Genomic DNA, 23530 nt, shown 5'->3' with positions numbered 1-23530 from the left:
GCACTTTTTAGATGCATCATGTAGATTTCAACACACAGGTGTTCAAATAGATAACCTTGGAAGTTTTATGAGATATCAACTTGTACAGATTCTAAATGAAAAAAAAAAGTTAATTTTTAACTATGTGGACTTAGTGATATCTCTGCATACATTATATTAGGTTAACCTAGCCTAATTAATTTAACCAAGTATAAGAAGTTAACACTAATGTAAAAATGCATGATGTTGAGACTATGGTTTTGATGATTGACCATATTTGTGGGAATCACAGAGAAGATGAAACAATAAATAATTCCACAGAATCATGTTTTAGTGTCAGTGTTGCTTTTCCCAAAGTCTTAAATTATAGTAAAAAAACATAATTTTCTTAGGAGGATAAGCTAGAGATTGAGATGCATTACCCAGTAATTTTATAGAAATTAATGTTTAAATATACTGTGCTTGTCTTGGTAATTTCACTTGATCTTATGCTAAATATGTATGTGAATTTGTAACTTGCAAGATATTTAGTTATGTCATGTAGATTGTATATTTCTTTGTTCATTTAAGTTATGCTTGTGTCTAATTACCCTGTGTTTTTCTAATTTCATTAAATTATTCCTAATACGGTAGACTCCTGGTTTTCGTAATTAATCCGTTCCAGAAGGTTGGCCAAAATCCGAAATGGCTGAAAACCGAAGTAATATTTGCTATAAGAAATAATGTAAATCTAATTAATCCGTTCAGACACCCAAAAATATGAACAAAATATACATTTTATAGAGAATAACTATAGTTTTACATACAGAAATCAATGAGAAATAAATATAAATGACTAATTTGAATGATAAATGAACATTACATACCTTTATTGAAGACTCATGTTGGTGAGTAGTAGTTATTTGTAGTCCCAGGGGGACTACACCCAAGGTGTATACCTACCGCCTACATACACTGCGGCCTACAGCCATATTATTACCATCGACTTACCATGTTCACTGAGTTTAATCATTTCTAACAACTACCTTTAGATGCCATCATAAACAAAGGGAGAAGTAATGAATAATTCATGCTGAGAATTGTAAACAAACGCTTATGTATAAAGGGTGGTTACTGGGCCAGTGCAGATTCATACAGTTTTCTCTGATGCTGGACTAGAGAAAACGTAATGTTTACCCTCCACCGCATGTAAACATTACATAATTTTGAAGAAAATATCATAGATGGATTAATGAAAATGTCTACATTAACGTAAAATAAGACATTTACTGTGCCCAAGAATGATTATTATTACGTACTATTACTATTGCTATGGCGTTAAGACTAGTGGGACACACTGTGTGAACAAGTAACAAAGGCATGTTTATATGCTATGTAACATGTTTCATACATAATTTTGAAGAAAATGTCATAGATGGATTAATGAAAATGTCTACATTAATGTAAAATAAGACATTTAATGTGCCCAAAAGTGAGTCACGAACGTATGAGCGGCCCAGGCAGATGCGTCTGGTACCAACAATTTCTGAGGGGATGTACGAAACCCAGGGGGAAATTTTGCCGAAAAAAGTGCTCGAAATCCGAATTGTACAATTTCTGCACTGGCCGAAAACCGGGGGCCCACTGTATATATTTCTGTAGTAATATATACAAATACTTTGTAATGCCACCACTCAATAATTTATAATTACATGTATCAAGTTACAGGTGGTTGGGGAGTTCACTGGTGAAGCTCCTCCACACAGAGGCATTGATCAGTCACAGTTACATCAGTCCCGATTTGGGCTGGTTTTTCAAGCTTGTATGCTGATGATAACCGTCTGCTTCCTATTTTCTGATGTGCTGGGAGGATTTTGGAAAAATAGGTAGGAAGAAAATGGCAAAAAATAATTTTTCCTTATGTAAGCATTCATTTTTGTTTGCATTCTCTGTAACAGCTAGTATAGTATGTACTAATAAAAGTATCTTTTATTAAGGCCTTAGACAAGGATGTGTGATGTCACCGTGGTTGTTTAATATATTTATAGATGGGGTTGTAAGAGAAGTAAATGCGAGGGTCTTGGCAAGAGGCGTGGAGTTAAAAGATAAAGAATCACACACAAAGTGGGAGTTGTCACAGCTGCTCTTTGCTGATGACACTGTGCTCTTGGGAGATTCTGAAGAGAAGTTGCAGAGATTGGTGGATGAATTTGGTAGGGTGTGCAAAAGAAGAAAATTAAAGGTGAATACAGGAAAGAGTAAGGTTATGAGGATAACAAAAAGATTAGGTGATGAAAGATTGAATATCAGATTGGAGGGAGAGAGTATGGAGGAGGTGAACGTATTCAGATATTTGGGAGTGGACGTGTCAGCGGATGGGTCTATGAAAGATGAGGTGAATCATAGAATTGATGAGGGAAAAAGAGTGAGTGGTGCACTTAGGAGTCTGTGGAGACAAAGAACTTTGTCCTTGGAGGCAAAGAGGGGAATGTATGAGAGTATAGTTTTACCAACGCTCTTATATGGGTGTGAAGCGTGGGTGATGAATGTTGCAGCGAGGAGAAGGCTGGAGGCAGTGGAGATGTCATGTCTGAGGGCAATGTGTGGTGTGAATATAATGCAGAGAATTCGTAGTTTGGAAGTTAGGAGGAGGTGCGGGATTACCAAAACTGTTGTCCAGAGGGCTGAGGAAGGGTTGTTGAGGTGGTTCGGACATGTAGAGAGAATGGAGCGAAACAGAATGACTTCAAGAGTGTATCAGTCTGTAGTGGAAGGAAGGCGGGGTAGGGGTCGGCCTAGGAAGGGTTGGAGGGAGGGGGTAAAGGAGGTTTTGTGTGCAAGGGGCTTGGACTTCCAGCAGGCATGCGTGAGCGTGTTTGATAGGAGTGAATGGAGACAAATGGTTTTTAATACTTGACGTGCTGTTGGAGTGTGAGCAAAGTAACATTTATGAAGGGATTCAGGGAAACCGGCAGGCCGGACTTGAGTCCTGGAGATGGGAAGTACAGTGCCTGCACTCTGAAGGAGGGGTGTTAATGTTGCAGTTTAAAAACTGTAGTGTAAAGCACCCTTCTGGCAAGACAGTGATGGAGTGAATGATGGTGAAAGTTTTTCTTTTTCGGGCCACCCTGCCTTGGTGGGAATCGGCCGGTGTGATAATAAAAAAAAATAAATAAAAAATTAAGGCTGTGTAAGCAGTAATAAGAGTGAAAAGTATTTTTTTTATGTAACGATACAAATGTAAGAGAAAATGTAGCCCTTCAGTACTAATGTAGGGCACTTTTATTTGTGAGAGAGAAAGAGAGATAGGGATAGTAAAGTTTACAAGCAATGGTATATCACAAGTTTGTGGTGGTAATATTTTAATTCATAATTTGCATTTTACAATTGGCTCTTAAAAGTTTGCGTTAGTAATGTTTAATTTTTTCATTGCCAGTCTCTGTTTTGTAATAAAGTTGGTAGAATTACCGACAATATGTAAAGTAAAAGGACACAAGTGCAACTAATGTGACATTTATTGTGGCAACGTTTCGCTCTCTAGGAGCTTTATCAAGCCATTGAATGGCTTGATAAAGCTCCTGGAGAGCGAAACGTTGCCACAATAAATGTCACATTAGTTGCACTTGTGTCCTTTTACTTTACAGTCTCTGTTTTACAGAGGCTGGTCTTGAATGATACCAGTCCACTACATAGAGTATTTGTTTATAAATGTAGTTATATTAGTGATAACTTACATTTGTGCATATTTCATGCAGTAATTTATGTTTTTCCACAGAGTTCCACTTATGTCAAGAAATGCTTATGACATCATCTTTCGTGTGGTGGAGCTTGGGGTGGCTTTGTGGTTTCCGTGTGTCTTGTGGAATTGCATGTCACCAGAGCAGTTATGGATCCTTAATCCTAAAAAAATTCTCAAGAGGCTCGATATTGATCGATCACTGGAGCTTGGACAACCTGTCCCACATACTAGTAAGAATTTTAATCACTCTTTCTTTTTCAGTTTCAAATTATGGTCTTTTTGTAGTTTATTATAAAATTATTAATTTGCAATAAAGATGTTATGTTAGGCAAATTATTAAATTAAAGAATGTATGTTTTAGAGAAAAGTGGATTGAAGTAGATAATGTTCTTGGAGGTGAGATGAGTGTAGAGAAAAGGGAGATTGTGGGAGGTGATGTTGAGCAGAGTGAGAGAATTAATTTCAGTGTATAGTAAATAAAAGTGGGTGATCTTTAATTAGTTTACACTTACAAACATGTGTTGCAATAAGAAACATGTTTCTAGACAAAATAATATACAAGGCATCGTAAAGTACACAAAAAAGCAGTCTGCTGGGATCTTAGTGGATAAAAGGTTGAGGAGCAACTGGTATGTCTAATAATAATTTAATGGTAACTAAAGCAAGAGGAAGGTGAAGTCAGTAGGTAAAAAAGGTTAATGAAAGTGAAGGAATTAAAGAAAAGCATGAGTTTGTGAGTGGTACAAGCAGTTGTTGAAAGAAAGGTTGGCTAACAGTGGAATAGTGATGATGTCAGGAAGGTGTATGAATTTAAGCATGCAGTGCTAGTGTGCAGCTTGGACTTGTATAGGAAAAGCAAATAAAAGAACGTGTATGGCATTATCAGGGAATGAAGCCTGGAATACTGTATATCAGAAAGAGTGAAAATTTTCAGGTAAAAGTAGGCCTTAGGCATGGTAGATGTTTAATAATAGGACATTATTTGTAAACAAAACCTCTATTTTAAAGAAACATTTTGCTCACAAAGAGGCCTTACCAAGTCAGTACATGGCACATACAGCTGTACAGTAGTGGATGATAAAGTGGTGACATTGCCAGGTTCCTGAGTCACCTATACAGTGTGTTTCAGAAATTTTTCAAGATGAGTTTAGCTAAAGATTTTTTGATGCTACATACTCCATGGTTCTGTTTGATGGTATTGAAAGTTTGTGTGTGTGTGTGTGTGTGTGCGTGTGTGCGTGTGTGCGTGTGTGCGTGTGTATGTGTGTGCTTGCATGTGTGCCTGCGAGCATGCATACGCGTGCGCGCACACACACACACACACACACACACACACACACACACATGCATGCAGCCTGTAAATGGCTTTTATAATAATCATTTCAGCTGTTGTCCTGTCCATTAGGTGTGCCTTATTTTCTATGAATAATGTAAGTGTTGTTCTTGGTATGTGTCTTTCAGGAATATTTGTGTCCGAGGACACTCATGTTATGACTTCTTGTAGTCACACCAATGTATACTCTGTTGTACCCACTGAAAGGAATTCTGTAGATGTGTGCTTCAGTACTGGTATGGCTGCAGGTTGTGAGTTTGGTAATATTATGAATGTTTTTGGAGGTGACAACTGTAGTGTAGTCCCTCTTGTGGAGGGTATTTTGAAATTTAGTTAACTGCATTACCAGTTGGAAAGATGAATCACTGTTTATTTGCTGTGTTGTCACTTTTCAGATTTTAAAGAAGGTTTTGTCCTTTGCATAGTTTCTTTGTGACAATTGAAGGTGAAATATGTAATAATTTTAAGTTTCATGAGGGTATTGTTGACTGCATTACATTTCGCACCAAGAAATTTTAGAGAATGCTTAGTGCGGTTATCATGGCAGGAGAAGCTTCAGGGTGTGTTTGATTTTAAGGATTTTGATATCTAAGAAAAGGAGAGAGTGGTCTTGTTCTTTCTCTAAAGTGAATGGGATTGATGGTTCCATACCTCCAAGAATGCCCTGCCTTCTGGACACCTTACCTTACCTACTTTATATCCCTTATGTCCATGCACTGTATTGTTTGTAATGCCTTGAGGAAGTTAGTGAATGAAATATGACCATAGTAAATGTCTTATTAGTTGCACGTTTACCTAACATTGAAGAATAGGTTTTACTAATTTTGCCCTAATACTTGCAAATATAAACAGTTAACTTTGCCCAAGACACATTAATACTATTCATTGTCACATTATAGGTGAAGGAGTCACTGGAGATTCAAGTGCAGAGTGCTGGATATGCTATGACACTGAGCGCATAGATGCAGGACCTCTCATCCAACCATGTGACTGCCGAGGTGATGTTGGCGCCGTGCACCATCATTGCCTTCGTAAATGGCTCATGGAGGTGGGAAATGTTGTAGCTATATATATTGAATTTTTTTGTAATTGCTGTACAGTAAATTTTTGTTTAACACTTAGGCTGTTTCTCACTAGGGTACAGTGCTATCATTCTCTCACATGCAAGATAACCACATAAGAGATCATGGATGTTATGAAAAAGTAGATAATGATGAGGCCAATAGGAAGCTAGAGAGACAGACTGCTGGAATAATATGCAAGAAGGGTAGTGTATGCTTCAATTGCTGGAAACTTTATAAAATTATCTAAGAAACTAAACACAAGATAGGATACCTGGGTTAAGCTTTGCACTTGAAACTGCTAACAAGTAATGACAAATAGGTAATCTATTGGAACGGAAGAACATGAGGGCTAGACATTAGTCTCTGGAGGAGCAAAGAAGAGGGAGTATGGTCATGTGCGAAATGTTCTGGGACATGCACTCAGTGGCCACTTTATTAGGTACACCCTTCTAGTATTGGATAGGCTTCTTCTTTGCCCCTAGAACAGCCTGAATTCTTCATGGCAAGGGTTCAACAAAGTGCTGAAAACATTCTTTAGATATTCTGATTCATGTTGACATGATGGCATCATGAAGTTGCTGGAGGTTTGTCAGCTGCACAGGCAAGACGGATCCATGGATTTGTGTGTGTTGATGCTCTTCTGCATACTACTGTTGCCTTCCTGTCAGCTTGAACAAGTCTGGCTATTCTACTCTGGCTTCTATCATTAACAAGGTGTTTTTGCCCACAGAGCTCCTGCTCACTTGATACTTTATTTTTCTCACCATTCTCCATAAACTCTAGAGACTGTTGTGCATGAAAATCCCAGAAGATCAGTAGTTTGAGATACGCAGACCACTCCATTTGGCACCAACAATAATTCCACAGTCAGTCACTCAGATTACATTTCTTCACCATTCTGATGTTTGGTCTGAACTATGCCTAAACCTCTTGACCATGTCTGCATACTTTTAGGTATTTAGGTGCTGCCATGTGATTGGCTAATTATCTTTCTTTCAACACACTGGCCATATCCCACCTAGGTGGGGTGGCCCAAAAGGAAAAACGAAAGTTTCTCCTTTTACAATTAGTAATATATACAGGAGAAGGGGTTACTAGCCCCTTGCTCCCAGCATTTTAGTCGCCTCTTACGACACGCATGGCTTACGGAGGAAGAATTCTGTTCCATTTCCCCATGGCGATAAGAGGAAATAAACAAGAACAAGAACTAGAAAGAAAATAGAAGAAAACCCAGAGGGGTATGTATATATATGCTTGTACATGTATGTGTAGTGTGACCTAAGTGTAAGTAGAAGTAGCAAGATGTACCTAAAATCTTGCATGTTTATGAGACAGAAAAAAAGGACACCAGCAATCGTACCATCATGTAAAACAATTACAGGCTTTCGTTTTACACTCACTTGGCAGGATGGTAGTACCTCCCTGGGTGATTGCTGTCTACCAATCTACTACCTGAAAAGACTACAAATATTTTGAGGTAAATAATGAGTGTACTGTGTGAGTATTTTACTTTTTAATGCTTAGTTCTGTTGCGAACTTAATATATGTTATCTGGCATTTATATGCATTTATAAATGGAAAAAATGGAGTTCTGCTTTCCAACGAAGTCTGCTTTCCGGCAGTAGCCTGGAACCTAACCTGCCGAATAAGTGGGGCCCTACTGTATAGAAAATTATTCCTTTTGTATGCATTCACTCAGAGCATCATTTCTTCTAAAAATGGTGTTACATGAGAATGGGAGTGTTCCTCTTTATTTATTCTACTGTATCAAAGTAGAGACAATTTGTACACAATGTAACTTGTACACAAACCAGATGTGTTTCCCTGGTTTGTTTACATAACTCCACGAGTGTCCTCTCTCATGTACTCATTCTCTCTCTCATTTATTCGTTTTATCTCGTTTACTCACCTCTGACCCTACATTCAGACTGCAAATATTTTATGGTAAGTAATGAGTGAACTGTATATGCATTTTATCGCTCTGCGATGCTTATATGTCATAGAATATTGTGTGTGGTTGGGTTGGCCTGGTATGGTAGCCTGGCTGACTACCATACATACCACACTTGATTTCTTACAATAAATACTACTCGTCTCACCCTAGATAAAGACTACAAGTATTTTAAGGTAAGTAATGAGTGTACTATATGTGTATTTTACTTTTTTATTGTTTTTTAATGCCTAGTTCTATTGCTAACTTAATATATGTTAGTGTAAACTTATCTAGTATTTATATGCATTTATAAGTGGAAAAAAAAAAGGGTGCTTCACTTTACGGTGATTTCCGCTTTATGGCGGTGGCCTGGAACCTAACCTGCTGTATAAGTGGGACTCTACTGTATTTCAAAGTATAGTTGTACAGACCTTTTTCTTCTTTCTTTCTTTCAACACACCGGCCATATCCCACCAAGGCAGGGTGGCCCAAAAAGAAAAACAAAAGTTTCTCTTTTAAATTTAGTAATTTATATAGGAGAAGGGGTTACTAGCCCCTTGCTCCCGGCATTTTAGTCGCCTCTGTTCCACTTTCCCATGGAGAGAAGAGGAAATAAACAAGAACAAGAACTAGAAAGAAAATAGAAGAATACCCAGAGGGGTGGGTGTGTGTATACATGTATATATGCTTGTACATGTATGTGTAGTGTGACCTAAGTGCAAGTAGAAGTAGCAAGACATACCTGAAATCTTGCATGTTTATGAGACAGACAAAAGACACCAGCAATCCTACCATCATGTAAAACAATTACAGGTTTTCATTGTACACACTTGGCAGGATGGTAGTACCTCCCTGGGCGGTTGCTGTTTACCAACCTACTACCTAGGACAGACCTTTTTATATGGGCATAAAGCATAATCTGAATGTTGCAACAAGATGAAGGTTTTAGGTAGTGGAAATGTCTAGTCTTAGACTAACCCCCTCTGTTTTGCTTCGACATAGAATAAAGAATTTTACTTAGAATAAGGAATTATGAGATTACAAGATGGTGTAGTGGTGCAAAAGGTACAACTCAGAGTGGAAGTTGGCTATTGAAATGGTTTGGTCATGTAGAGGATGGAGGGAAGATATAGTGGGATAACTGGTAAAGAGTTGGAAGGAGGTACCGTACAAGATTCAGCATGCAATAAGCATGACAATACGTGAAAAAGAATGGTGTTTGGAATTTGGCATTTTCATTCTTTGTTTAAAAAACTAAAAAGTTTTGTATAATTCCATTCTTGAATCATAAAATAACAAGCATTTTTTTATTTTCTTTTTAAACATTAAATTAATGCATGATTATTTTTTCAGTGTGCTGAAAATTCTTCAGAAAATCTATCATGCAAGGTGTGTGGGGCGGTATATCAGTTAGAAAAGGGTCGGGCATGGTGGATTGGTCAGGGCTTCACAGCGCGGCACTGGCTTCAAACTGCCTCTCTGGTGACTGTCATGTGTGGCACAATAGCTGGCACCTGGGCTGTTGTTCAGATGTATGATGATGCCTACATTAGATCGCTGGCTGCTGGAGCAACTCTCTTAATCATATATATCTGTTTAAGGTAAGTAGTATACCTAATATTGAGGATGGACTTGTTGAGCACATTGCTAACATCTTATACCATTTATTTGTGTGTGCCTGGTAACATTTTCTTTCTTGTTAGTATTGCCATTTCGTATCACTTCACAAATTTAGTATTTTTATTGCATTTGAACAAGTCTCCGTGTTTCTGCCCACCTTAGCCAAAATAGAGCAAGTAATCGAGCAGTCATTATGTTGACCTGGAAAGACTGGAAAATGGTAGCAGTATCTCTTATATCAGTACCAGAAGCTCCAGTGTATGTACCATAGGTTTAAGTTTCTTAAAAAATACTTATTATTACTGTAGTTTTATCTTTGATTTTTTTTTTTTTTTCAACAAACCAGCCATATCCCACTAAGGCAGGGTAGCCCAAAAAGAAAAACGAAAGTTTCTCTTTTTAAATTTAGTAATTTATACAGGAGAAGGGGTTACTAGGCCCTTGCTCCTGGCATTTTAGTCGCCTCTTACAACACTCATGGCTTATGGAGGAAGAATTCTGTTCCACTTCCCCATAGAGATAACAGAAAATAAACAAGAACTAGAAAGAAAATAGAAGAAAACCCAGAGGGGTGAGTATATATATGCTTGTACATGTATGTGCAAGACATACCTGAAATCTTGCATGTTTAAGAGACAGAAAAAAGACACCAGCAATCCTACCATCATGTAAAACAAGTACAGGATTTCATCTTACACTCACTTGGCAGGACGGTAGTACCTCCCTGGGCGGTTGCTGTCTACCAACCTACTACCTGCATCTTTGAATATTTATGATAATGGATATGCAAGATAATTGTTCAGTCTTCAAGAATTTTGTGATGCAAATTTTATAAGGTTCATAGACATTGTATAATGTAATTGCCTTGTCGAAGACATTACACAGTATTCATGCCATGTTTAAAAGTTTAAAGTTTATACAAGTGCTCCTCGACTTACAATGGGGTTACATTCTGACGAACCTATTGTAAGTTGAAAATATAAATCTGATACAAATATGATATTCTGAATAAATAAGAAAATAAATAACTGCTGTCACTGAATAAGTAAATAAACAAATAATTACTGTAACTAATTGCTCTTGCACCATTGTAAAGTTGAATCATCATAAATCGAACCATCGTAAGTTGAAGAGCACCTGTAACCTTTCATCGGTATTTATGTTCAGTTATTCATTCAGACCTTCATGTAATTTAAATAATTTTTTTATTCTAGTCCTGAGAAACTATATAAATTAACATTATCCTTTTCTCCTTTAATACACCTGTCAGTGTTTGCAAAGGTATTGAATATATTTCTGAAGACAGTTATTTTAATTTGTATTTACTGAATTTGAATTGCTGTTGAAAACATGAAACTTCTGATTTGACATTTAAAAATCAGGTAAACATTTGTTGATTCCATGGCCATCACCTTCTATGGCCCATCAAAGATGGCCTGGTTGATGGCCTAATCAGTTCTACTACTTCCCAAGATTGGAGATGATAGTTCGTTGAAAATTTAGCCTCTACATCTAAACATTTTAAAGTATTTCTAAATAATAATATTGTCAGATTAGGCCCTTGGTCTGTTTGCACCAGACAAAGAAAGCCAACATGTGAAAGAACTTCATCAGAGCCCTTAAGACAACATAGACAGACTGCTTCCGGGTACCTCATAGTGGAGCAAATAATTGTATATAAAAAGTTAAAGCCTAGGTAGTAGGTTGATAAACAGCAACCGCCCAGGGAGGTACTACCGTCCTGCCAAGTGAGTGTACAATGAAAACCTGTAATTGTTTTACATGATGGTAGGATTGCTGGTGTCTTTTGTCTGTCTCATAAACATGCAAGATTTCAGGTATGTCTTGCTACTTCTACTTGCACTTAGGTCACACTACACATACATGTACAAGCATATATATACACACCCCTCTGGGTATTCTTCTATTTTCTTTCTAGTTCTTGTTCTTGTTTATTTCCTCTTATCTCCATGGGGAAGTGGAACAGAATTCTTCCTCCATAAGCCATGCGTGTTGTAAGAGGCAACTAAAATGCCGGGAGCAAGGGGCTAGTAACCCCTTCTCCCGTATAAATTACTAAATTTAAAAGAGAAACTTTCGTTTTTCTTTTTGGTCCACCCTGCCTTGGTGGGATATGACCGATGTGTTGAAAGAAAGAAGAAAAAGTTAAAGTGAACATAGATTAGAGTAAGGTGATGAGGGTATCAAACAAGTTAGGCAATGAAAAATTGGATACCACATTGGAGGGAGGAAGTATGGAAGTGAATGTGTTCAGATATTTGGGAATAGATGGGTATATGAAGGACGAGGTAAGCCATAAAACTGATGAAGGAAAAAGGGTGGGTGGTATGTTGAGGTATCTGTGGAGACAAAGAACATTATACATGGAGGCAAAGAAGGGAATGTACGAGAGTATAGTGGTACCAACACTTACATGGGTGTGAAGCATGAGTTGTAAATGCTGCAGCAAGGAGGAGGCTGGAGGCAGTGGAGATGTCATGTCTAAGGGCAATGCGTGGTGTAAATATTATGCAGAAAATTCGTAGTGTGGAAATTAGGAGGAGGTGTGGAGTTACTAAAAGGGGGTTGAAGAGGGGTTGTTGAGGTGGATTCATCATTTAGAGAGGATGGAGCAAAATAAGAGGACTTGGAATGGTGGGTAGGGGTTGTCCTAGCAAAGGATGAAGGGAGAAGGGGGGGGGGGGTAAAAGAGGTTTTCTGTGCAAGGGACTTGGACATACAGCAGGTATTTGTGAGCATGTTAGATAGGAGTGAATGGAGACGAGCTTTTGGAATGTGAGCAGGGTAATATTTTTTGAAGGGATTTAGGGAAATCGGTTAGCTGGGTTTGAGTCCTGGTGGTGGGAAGTACAATGCTTGCACTTTAAAGGAGGAGTTTGGGATATTGGCCGCTTGGAGTGACATCTGAACTGTTGTATCTGGGCACCTCTGCAAAGACAATAATTATGTGATGGTGGAAGTGTTGATTGATGGTGAAAGTGTTTCTTTTCTTGGGTCACCCTGCCTTGGTGGAAGATGGCCGACGTGTTAAAAAAAATAATTATTTCATTTTCTGGTCCTTGGAAGTGGGTCAACTACATCCATCACCAGCTTGCACTACCTAGTGCTGAAATAGGCTCAAGGGGAACAGCCTTTAACCCTTTCAGGGTCCGTCCCGTAGATCTACGGCTTTACGTTCAGGGTCCAAACCGTAGATCTACGTCATGAGCTCAGCTCACTCTGATAAACTGTGAGTGGTACATTTGGGCCTAGATATGAGAGAATACATCTATGTGGTATGTGTGCACCACATAAAACAGATCCTGCAGCACACTGTGTATAATGAGAGAAAAAAAACTGAAATCATGATTTTTCGATTAAAACAGCGACTTTGAAGTGTTTTTTGTATGTTTTTTATAGTTGTATTTGTGATTTCTTGGTCTCATTTGATAGAATGGAAGACATATTACAGAAATAGAGATGATTTTGATTGGTTTTAGCACTGGAAATGGCTTGAAACTGAGCTCAAAGTAGCAGAAATGTTAAATTTTTGCCGATATTCAAGAGTAAATAAACAACCTCACACGTCTAATACACGCCAGCTGGTGGGTCTAATATGCATTCACAAATATGGTGATGATATTTAGACAATTATTACAGTATTGCATAACAGTAAATCTTCTATTTTTTGGTGTGAATAAAAATTCATTATGTGAATAAAAAATAAAAATGGAATTTATTTGTAAAGCCTCAGAACGTAACTAATAAACAGAGGAAATGTTAGTTTAGTTCCAGGAATACCTACATTGTTTATTCTGGACCCTATTTTGAAATTGGAATATTTTGAACTTTGTGTTAAATTGGCCAAATTAACAATTTCCGATCACTTTATTTTGTAGTTGAAACAGTTGACTTGGCGATTTCTTGTGCTCAATCAATAGAATAGAAGTAATACTAGTGAAATAGCTAAGAATTTGGTTGACTGGAATAATGTAATTGGCCTAAAATGGGAGTCAAAGTCGGCAAAATCGCCGATTCATAAATATCGCTGACACATCAAAATTCGAGAGAGCATAATTTCGCCAATTTTCCATCAAATTTCTTACTTTTTGTTTTATTACCTTCACAAAAAGATTCTCTACCATTTCATAAGAAAAAATAGCAAATTTTTTTTTTTTTAAATTCTTGGACACTGGGGCACCACTTCAGATTTGGGCCTTGGACCCTGAAGGGGTTAAGGTTTCCCTATAATTTGGCAGACATAAGAGGTCTATATACTCTCCAACAGTCTCCCACAACTGAGGCCACAAGAAATGTCTGGAAACCCTTGGCATGGGCCAGTAGGCCTGCTGCAGTGCTCCTTTTTTATGCTGTTAAACAAAAAAACATGGTTTCTATAAGACTTAAGACACTACAATCTGGTGATGAAAACCTTGATTTCCTTCCCTAGGTACAGCAAGTGAAAGCGACTTCTTCATAAGAATTCCTTTCCTAAAATAGAAACACTTATTTAACCCTTTCAGGGTTTCGGATGTACTAGTACGGCTTACGTACCAGGGTTTTTGACGTACTAGTATGCCTAAATTCTAGCGCCCTCAGATCTAGTGAGAGAAAGCTGGTAGGCCTACATATGAAAGAATGGGTCTATGTGGTCAGTGCGTGCAGTATAAAAAAAATCCTGCAGCACACAGTGCATAATGAGAAAAAAAAAACTTTTTGTTTTTGGATTAAAACAGTGACTTTGCACTGTATTTTTGTATGGTATTTATTGTTGTATTCTAGTTTTTCTGGTCTCATTTTATAGAATGGAAGACATATTACAGAAATTGAGATGATTTTGACTGCTTTTACAATGAAAAATACCTTGAAATTGTGCTCAAAGTAGCAGAAATGTTCGATTTTTACCAAAGTTCAAAAGTAAACAAATCATGCTACGCGTCCAATACACCTCAACTGGTGAGTCTAATATTCTTTCACAAGTGTGCTGATATTATTTATACCATTTCAACACTAATGCAGTAATCTGCATAACAGTAAATCTTCTATTTTTTGTGAGAATAAAAATTCAAAGTGGAAAGCAAAAGAAATGTAAGAGGGGCGTGGGGACGTGACTAATGAACAGAGGAAATGTTATTTTAGTGCCAGGAATGTCTTTCTTGTTTATTCTGGACCCTATTCGGAAATTGGCATCTTTTGAAGTTTGTGTGAAATTGGCAAAATTGCTAAATTCTGACCACTTTATTGGATAGTTGAAATCGGTAAATGGGTGGTTTCTTGTACTCATTCGATAGAAAAAATGGAGTTCTAGCAAAATAGTTATGATTTTTGTTGACTAGTACACTGGAATTGGCCGAAAACAGGGCTCAAAGTGGGCAAAATTGCCGATGCGTAAACATCATCGAGACCGCTAACTTCGCGAGAGCATAATTCCGTAAGTTTTCCATCAAATTTCATACTTTTGGTGTCATTATGATCGGGAAAAGATTCTCTATCTTTTCATAAGATTTTTTTTTTTTTTTTTTTTTTTTAAATTTGGCGACCCTGAGAACAAGTCTCGGAGAGGGCCTGGCGACCCTGAAAGGGTTAAATGTAAAGATCCATCATCAGTCACAGCTGAGGCTCTAATCAACTTAAGGGTGTCATCACTCTTCTGTGCAGCAATTAATTTTACACTAGTAGGTAGGGTCTCCCTTATACTCCTTCCCTGACTCATGCTCCAGTCAGGCTTGACCCTGGCTGGGATATCCTTGTCCTCAGTTGACTGCAGTACATCATCAGAAATAAACCTTAAATCTTCACCTTTCTTGTGAGAAATGTCATGAGTACTTTTGGTAGCATTTTCATGAGCCATACTTGTCACATCACCTACAGGGTAAAGATCCAGCAGTTTCCCTTATCTTCTCTTCCCAAACCTTGGGATCTGGCTCCTCCCGCACTACTTGTTCTTCATTATCTAACAGGCCCATGGCATTATTTCTTAATAAGGGGTTGGCCCCTTTCAAAGGGAATTTCATCTGAAATACCTACAGGGAGGTAACCAGTTTGGTATATGGATTCTATCCACAATTTGTGTATCTACCCCTGTATAAGTATCCTCAGACACTGAACGACAGGGTTCTGGAGCGTAACAGGGTGTAGGTGCCACTTCCATCTCTAAAGGATGGTACATTCTTTACCCTGCCCACATCAAAGAAACTGTAGACCTACTAGAAAATACTCATATTCTTGGGTCTAGACTACTTGAATGCTCCTCCTCACCTTGCTTTGAAGACCTAATGCAGACAACTAGATGTGTTTCAGCAGCTATGGTCACCTGAGTGTGTTCCTTCCCTGTTTGATCCCACATTCTAAATCAGCAAGACCTTTGTAAGTGTCCCATTCACTTGAAGTAGAAACAGTATTGAGCCTTAAAGGTGCTCTTACCATTTGGTATAGGACTGGCACTGCTTCTCTGAGTAACTGAAAATTGGATTTACCATTGCCTTCTACTTGAGATAGCACCTCAGCCTTTGTTTGTCCCTGAAAATTTGGGCCACATTTACCTTTTGTTTTTTTTTAACACACTGGCCATCTTCCACCAAGGTAGCGTGACCCAAAAAGGAAACACTTTCACCATAATTCACTCCATCACTGTCTTGCCAGAGGCATGCAGACACTACAGTTCAAATGCCCCACCAAATTGCAAGTATCCCCACCCCCTCCTTCAGAGTGCAGGCACTGTACTTCTTACCTGGAGGAAGGTATTTCAAAAAGAGAATGATTATTTTTACCTTTTGTCAGTTATGAATTTCCCACCCATTTCCAGAGCTGCAGTAAAATTATCTTGATCCTTGTCCTCAGAAGAGCTTCTGAGGTCAGCAGGGATTACATTGTACAGATTCTCGAGGAGGAGGAGATCCACTATTTTCTCAACATCCCGATTTCCCTTCTTGGAATTGTACTATTTAAAGAGAGAGAGAGTGTGTGTGTGTGTACTCACCTATTTGTGGTTGCTCCTAGCCCTGCCTCTTCACTGATTGCTACTAGGTCCTCTCTCTCTCCCTGCTCCATGAGCTTTATCAAACCTTGTCTTAAAACTATGTATGGTTCCCGCCTCCACTACGTCACTTTCTAGGCTATTCCACTGCCTGACAACTCTGTGAAGAAATACTTCCTAACATCCCTTTAACTCATGGGAGTCTTCAACTTCCAATTGTGACCCCTTGTTTCTGTGTCCCATCTCTGGAACATCCTGTCTTTGTCCACCCTGTGTATTCCGAGCAGTATTTTATATGTCATTATCATGTCTTCCCTGACCCTCCTGTCCTCCAGTGTTGTCAGGCCAATTTCTCTTAACCTTTCTTCGTAGGACAATCCCCTTAGCTCTGGGACTAATCTTGTTGCAAACCTTTGCACTTTCTCTAATTTCTTGATGTGCTTGACGTACATGCGTGTGTGTGTGTGAATTTCCTTTTTACAAAATCAATTAAGGAATGTCCATCCTGAAATTTTGAACATCTGAATTTTTGAAAAATTTACACACATGTGCAACATCTGGGTATCTTTATTGTAGACATTTTGCCAACCAGTGGCTTTATCAATACAAGTTCTGGGACGTAATTTGAAGACAGTAGAACTATATACAAAAGATGAGATAATAAGTCCCTCAGCCTTGGAGGTTCTGTGAAGAGCACCGTAGTCATGAAGATTCTGGACCACAGGCAAGAAGGCTGGTTGAAGATTGAGACACTTATGCAACATATGGGAATCTTTATTGAAGAAATGTTTTGCCACACAGTGGCTTCATCAGTCCAGTACAAAGCAGAAAAGTGCAAGGAGAGGAGTTTGAGGCAATCAGTCCCTCAGCCTGGAGTTGATGTGTTCAGTCCATCACTCTTGTAGATTGAGGGACTGATTACCTCATCTTTTGTATACTTTTTAGTTCTACTGTCTTCAAATTACATCCCAGAATTTGTATTGATTAAGCCACTGGTTGGCAAAACGTCTACAATAAAGATACCCAGATGTTGCACATGTCTAAATTTTTCAACTTGTTGGTATTGTATACCGTTCGTGTACAATCTGAATTTTTGTCTGTATTTCTCGGGTAGAGTTTGGTATGGATTGATCCCTGAAGAATTGTGTTCATCACTTCTAACCACCTTTGACACTTTTGTGTTCAATACCACTCATAAGACCCATAATGCCTAGGCATAATAGAGGCTTTCTTTGCATTGCAACCCACTATTGTAAATATAACATCTCAATGTACTGTTTGCAAAGACATAAAATAAATAAAATTAAATTGATGACTCTGTCATTTATCCAGGTCTGAAGCTTCTCTCCTTTATTGGTGTTGTAATTTATTATGAAAGTTTAATAGTTGTCAAAGGCCTTCCATAAGTTAGCAGTGTTAAGTATTCATTGTTGTCAACCATACAGTGCCTAGCATTTTAATCATGGCATTAGTTGTGTATTCTTTCTTTAAAATTGTGTATGCTTTTGGTGATGTATAATTGCGGTTAGTAAAATTTTAATTTTGTTATTAGTATTGGTAGATTTTTTTCTTTTAGTTGGTAATGTTTGTAGAATCATTGCTTTTGTGGGCTGTGGCAACACTGGCTCTTTTATCATGATGCCATAAAAGGTGCAGGATTTCAATGATTTGTTCAAATTTATTACTGTATCCGATGATAGCATTTGTGCAGTTTCATTAAACCAGTGTAAGGGTAAAATTGACATGTTGAAAAGTCTGTTGATATTCTCATGTATTTATGACTGGGCATTGTTTGTGACAGTCTAGAAAGTTGTATACTCTTACTTTGAGAGATGGCCCATAGACTAGTTGCTACAACATGAAATTATTATGCTTTTATAGTCATTCTATTATATTTTGAGTTAAGTGTTTCATGCTTCTTGTAAGAAAAATGTAGATAATCTTCACTGTTACAGGTTTTTGGGCTTCAATACATTCAGTGCATATCAGCGAGCAAGATACTCGGCTGTCAAAATCCTTGGACGGCATTTTGCCCAGCGTGACCACAGCAGCACGTCAGGGGAATCCACAATACCAGGAGTGGCAGCAAGTGTTGCGACTATCAGTTCTGAAGTATCCGTTGATATGAATGCTACTGGTGTCCCCAAATTACCAGAGGCCACCATCTAAACTTATTAGTTGGTGTCAAAATAGTGATAAAGAATTCCATAAAATAAGAGAAACAGTACATACCAGTAGAGTACTGTACGTGTGATGAATAGTTAACAGACACGATAAAAATACTTGAGATCTTTCTGCTTTAAGAAAATATGTGAATGCTGGCATTCTCTAGTGATACAAAGAATATATCTATAATATAGTGGGTAGTTTTCTTATGTATGGTAAGATGTTAGACTAGGTGAAGGAACTCATCAAAAAAGGTTACACCCCAAACTACAATGGTAAAGGCATAAAGACAGTAGTTTGTGGTGCTAATTAATAGTACCATACTGGGTAATTGCCTCCTTTTTACTTTTAGTGATGCAGTCAATATGATGCTGATTTGGTTTATGTAGCTACAAGAAGGTTGCACCAGTTAGAATTATCTCATTAGAGAGAAAATATGTGATACTTGTAAAAAATTAAATGAATTTTCTTCACTGTCAATAACAGTGTAGTGCTGTGCAGATTTTTTTAATACGCCAAATACTGAAATTGCCATGGCTTTTTTTAATGCAATTACAGTACAGTGGATACTGCTTAATTTAATGTACTGTACACTATATTTAGTTTATGAAGCTCCTTTTTCATGATAAATGTATTTATATCATTCAGTTTTTAATTAAAAAATCTCACCCTGAAGTATACAGTTGCTCTTCTTTAATGCTATATTTGTATAATGCTCACAACACACAATGTATGGCCATCACCAGAATAATTATTTATGCCAGCCAGCATTTGTTGCTCCATTTTTTGCATCACATTTTACACTCATTATAGGGTTTTGTGTTTATCCAGAGATGAATAAAATCTAGTTTGGATTACTGTGAAGGCAAAAATTCTAGAAAATTAGCAAGAAAATAACAGTTCTGGAAATATGTAAAAATGGGTTTATCGATATCACTTTGAGATCTTCAGAAAATAAATGAAGTAATGTAAATCTAACAGAGTTGTTGGAGTAACAGTTTAGACCTGAAAACACTACTGAATTTCTTCTTGAGCTTTCAGTTGGTCACCTGCACCACAAAAGAATTCTCTTCTGGTGGTAGCTGAAAAGCTTAAAAACCATTTTTTTTTTCCCCCAATTTAACAAAAGTAGGCTTTCCAGAAGTGTAGCCAACATTTCCAAAGTTTGGAGTCATCATTTCTCTGCTAGTTTTGAGAATACTAAATTTTTGTAAATAGCCAGTAAACAACATGTACTTTCAGTGCATAATGTTTACTGTGAAAAGTTATGAAACAATTGTTTTAGTGCCAACAACAGGGAGAATAAGAGGCCACATTCCTAAATTTGAAAAACTTGGCTGAAAGGATCCAGTAAAGCGTTTTTTCACAAATAGTGATCACGACAATAGAAGAAGTGTGTGCTACAGCCATTGGTAATTATATACAAAAGAACATTACAAAATAAATGCTGAAGATGAGAGACTGCATACATAACTGTGCTCTAACTAAAAATACTTAGATATAGGTACAGTACATACATTCTGATGCACATTAAAAGTGTTTCAGTTTTGTCTATTCTGTAAATATTTAAAAGGTTAATTCATTGATGGGCTTTACCTCAATTCCTATGGATGGCTTAGGTAGAGATTGTATAAATTGTTAAGTTACCTGAGACCAGTTAAGAATGTGTATATAAAACCACATGGAATAGATTGCCACATGTAACTGAAAGCAATATATTATAGTTTTTAATTTAAAGTACTGATTAAATACTTCTTTCTCTATATCCTTGACTTAAATTGTTCTGCCATAGTCATTGAAAAGAGCTTTGTCTCAAATCTGTGGTTGTTTGATTTTACGTATATGAATATCTTTCTAACAAATATCATAGAGGAGAATTACAATGCAAAGCCAAGCTTGCATTACCATGTGTTTTCAAAAACAGAAAAGTACTAGAGAAATTTGACCCCCATCTTGAGGATCCAGAGACAGTGCCAAGTTCCTTAACTTTGCAATAAAATTCTTAATGCAAAACATCAAGAAACCAAAGAGAATAGCTAATGAACTGGCTGGCAAGACTAGACATATAATACTGCTGTATTCCCCCTCAGCAACTAAAATATAAAAACAGTTAAATAGGAAGTCTGCCAAGTGAACAATCTCTGCATACCAATGTTCTGTTACCCACTGGAAATAAAACTAATTAGTACCTTTAGGGAAGATGGAAGATCCAACGGATCAGTATCCAAGAAAGGCATCGATGAATACATGAATTTATTTCTTACGAATATTGTGGAACACCAAACTTAGTTAACTTCCTAAGAAATTCTGCATCTATTTAACCAGAAATGCAGGGAAGCATCAGACAAGTTTGTACCTTCCCACAGGAAAACAAACAAGATGCACTGGGAACAGAATACAGTAGCTTCATACAAGTGCAGGAATACATCCTATGGAAGAAAATAAATAGATGAACAGCAAAGTTAGTAAAAACTGTCTTAAAGTAGAGAAAAGTGGAAAGACAATATGAAATGGGCATATCAGCCACAGCAAAAGTGGATTAGTGCTACTTCATAGTGTACCAGAAGGAAAATGGAAGAAAGTGCTCATAAATTATCAGATACTAAACTGAGGAAAGATTAGAGAAAACTTGAGAGAGTAGCAGGGTTATATACTGTATAAGAAATTTGGAAAAAGACTGCATAACATCTTCACAGATTAGCATAGGCCATTACCAGAGAAGTAGAATAGACATAGGCAAACCATACAGAACTATTAGAGATTAATATGATAAGGAAGAATACAAAAAAGGCTCTTGAAGGAACTCTATAGATCATAAGCAAGAGAGTCTAATGAGCTGGATGTAGAATTACAACTGCCAACTGTAATGAAGACAGTATTTCACTATGTGTAGAGCTGCATCATGTCAGGCACCTGACAAAATCCTGCCTCATACTGAGAGCAGCTGAAACATTCCACAATTGCCTCTCAAAATTTCAGCAAATTAGTAAAGATGAGAAAATTATCTGCAAGATCGCAGGAACATGGTAAACATTATTAAACCATTTTTACATAAATCCTAGATAAAAACAATTAAATGAGAAATCTTTCGTTCTTTCAACACACTGGCTGTATCCCACTGAGGCGGGGTGGCCCAAAAGGAAAAACAAAAGTTTCTCCTTTTACATTTAGTAATATATACAGGAGAAGGGGTTACTAGCCCCTTGCTCCCTAAATGAGAAATACCATTAAATATTTATTCATTTTCAGTTTAACAATTTCCTATTAGCAGGTGGCAGCAACTTGAATCCAGATTTTCTTAGTTTTTGCCTTATAGATTGCCCAACTCTTGCATGTACAGTTACAAGTCTTCTTACATAAGTGCTCAGGAGACTGAACCGGTGGAAGCTGCATAGGGCTTCAAATAAACATATTTTTGTTTGTTTGACTGACTATAGGTATAGACAACTAATAAGGCTTGGAAATTTACTATTCATCAAATTCATTTAACTTCTGATAATGGATAAGAAACCAAAAATTTAGATCACCTCAAAATGTCCACTTTTTCCCCATGAGAATTAGTGAAATAGTTATCTAAATTTTGAACATGCCATATATTTTTTCATCAAAACTGACATAGCAATATAACCTAGTCTTGCTAAAATTTACCGGTGACATACCTGTGATTTTGTTATTTATCTAAACTGTCTTGCAATTTGCATAACAGTATTTCAATTTTCCATGGGAGAAGAAGGAAAAAGGAGTAGCAAATCAGGTGACCCAAAATTTTTAGCAAGCTTTAAGGTCATTTGTCTGAGCATATTTTCATACTTAAGGGCAGTGATTAAAATACTGAATTTGCCAAAATGCTATGCATGTTGGTTTAATTAGTAACTAAGCAACACTATTATAATTTTCTATAAAATTTATTCTGCTGTAATAATAAACTTTGTGTAAATAAATAAAGGAGTTCCCTCTTTTGGTATTTAATACTATAATACTTTAGTAAACAAATAATTAAATATGGAATATTGCAGAACAAAAAGAAATGGGGAAAAAACAGTTGAGTAAATATTAACCTGATAATATGTCTTCCCTCTATAATTTTGTTCATACATTTAGACTCCAGCACTCAGTATAATAATAATTTGGGATTTTGTTATTCTTGAGCACCTGTTTTTTCAAGAAATTAACAATCACTCTCGCCAAGCCATAAGTACAACAACATTGATGAAGAAGAAATACTAAAGTTTATATTCAAGAATGACAGTATGAACATCAGGTTCATAAGCTCTAGAAAAAGAGGTGTGCTATCAATCGAGATTTGAAAGCATGAACAGATTCCCGACTCTTAACAGACACTGGCAATATGTTGAACAATCTAGGATGTACACAATAAAAGGCTCTTTCTGCAAAAGATTTCTTCCCAACAGTACAAGGCTCAGTCACTCTAAATGACTCTGTGGCAATTCTCAGAAATTTTCCCAACCACATGTGAAAGGTACAGGCATATCAGCAAGATACTAGGGTTCAACACTTAATAGCTTTAAATTATTTTTTTTATTATCACACCGGCCGATTCCCACCAAGGCAGGGTGGCCCGAAAAAGAAAAACTTTCACCATCATTCACTCCATCACTGTCTTGCCAGAAGGGTGCTTTACACTACAGTTTTTAAACTGCAACATTAACACCCCTCCTTCAGAGTGCAGGCACTGTACTTCCCATCTCCAGGACTCAAGTCCGGCCTGCCGGTTTCCCTG

The 23530-nt window shown here is 37.2% G+C and overlaps 1 protein-coding gene across 5 annotated transcripts in view; it reads left to right on the top strand.

Annotated features, from left to right (window-relative positions):
* The window catches only part of LOC128686153 (uncharacterized), a 202074-nt gene extending 179328 nt beyond the window's left edge, over positions 1 to 22746 (top strand). For 3 of the 5 annotated variants that reach the window (XM_070083131.1, XM_070083130.1, XM_070083134.1), the window contains 5 exons: positions 1681 to 1844; positions 3734 to 3927; positions 5930 to 6078; positions 9381 to 9628; positions 18579 to 22746. In XM_070083131.1, coding sequence (XP_069939232.1) covers positions 1681 to 1844; positions 3734 to 3927; positions 5930 to 6078; positions 9381 to 9628; positions 18579 to 18792 — 969 coding nt within the window. In that variant the 3' untranslated portion in view covers positions 18793 to 22746. The remainder of the gene's footprint in view (positions 1 to 1680; positions 1845 to 3733; positions 3928 to 5929; positions 6079 to 9380; positions 9629 to 18578) is intronic. The other 2 variants (XM_070083135.1, XM_070083132.1) reach the window with 1 other exon arrangement.
* The last annotated feature ends 784 nt before the right edge of the window (positions 22747 to 23530 follow it).

Source organism: Cherax quadricarinatus, chromosome 9, assembly GCF_038502225.1.
Source record: "Cherax quadricarinatus isolate ZL_2023a chromosome 9, ASM3850222v1, whole genome shotgun sequence".
In the NCBI taxonomy this organism is placed as follows: Eukaryota; Metazoa; Arthropoda; class Malacostraca; order Decapoda; family Parastacidae; genus Cherax; species Cherax quadricarinatus.
This window is presented reverse-complemented; position numbering and strand designations above follow the sequence as displayed.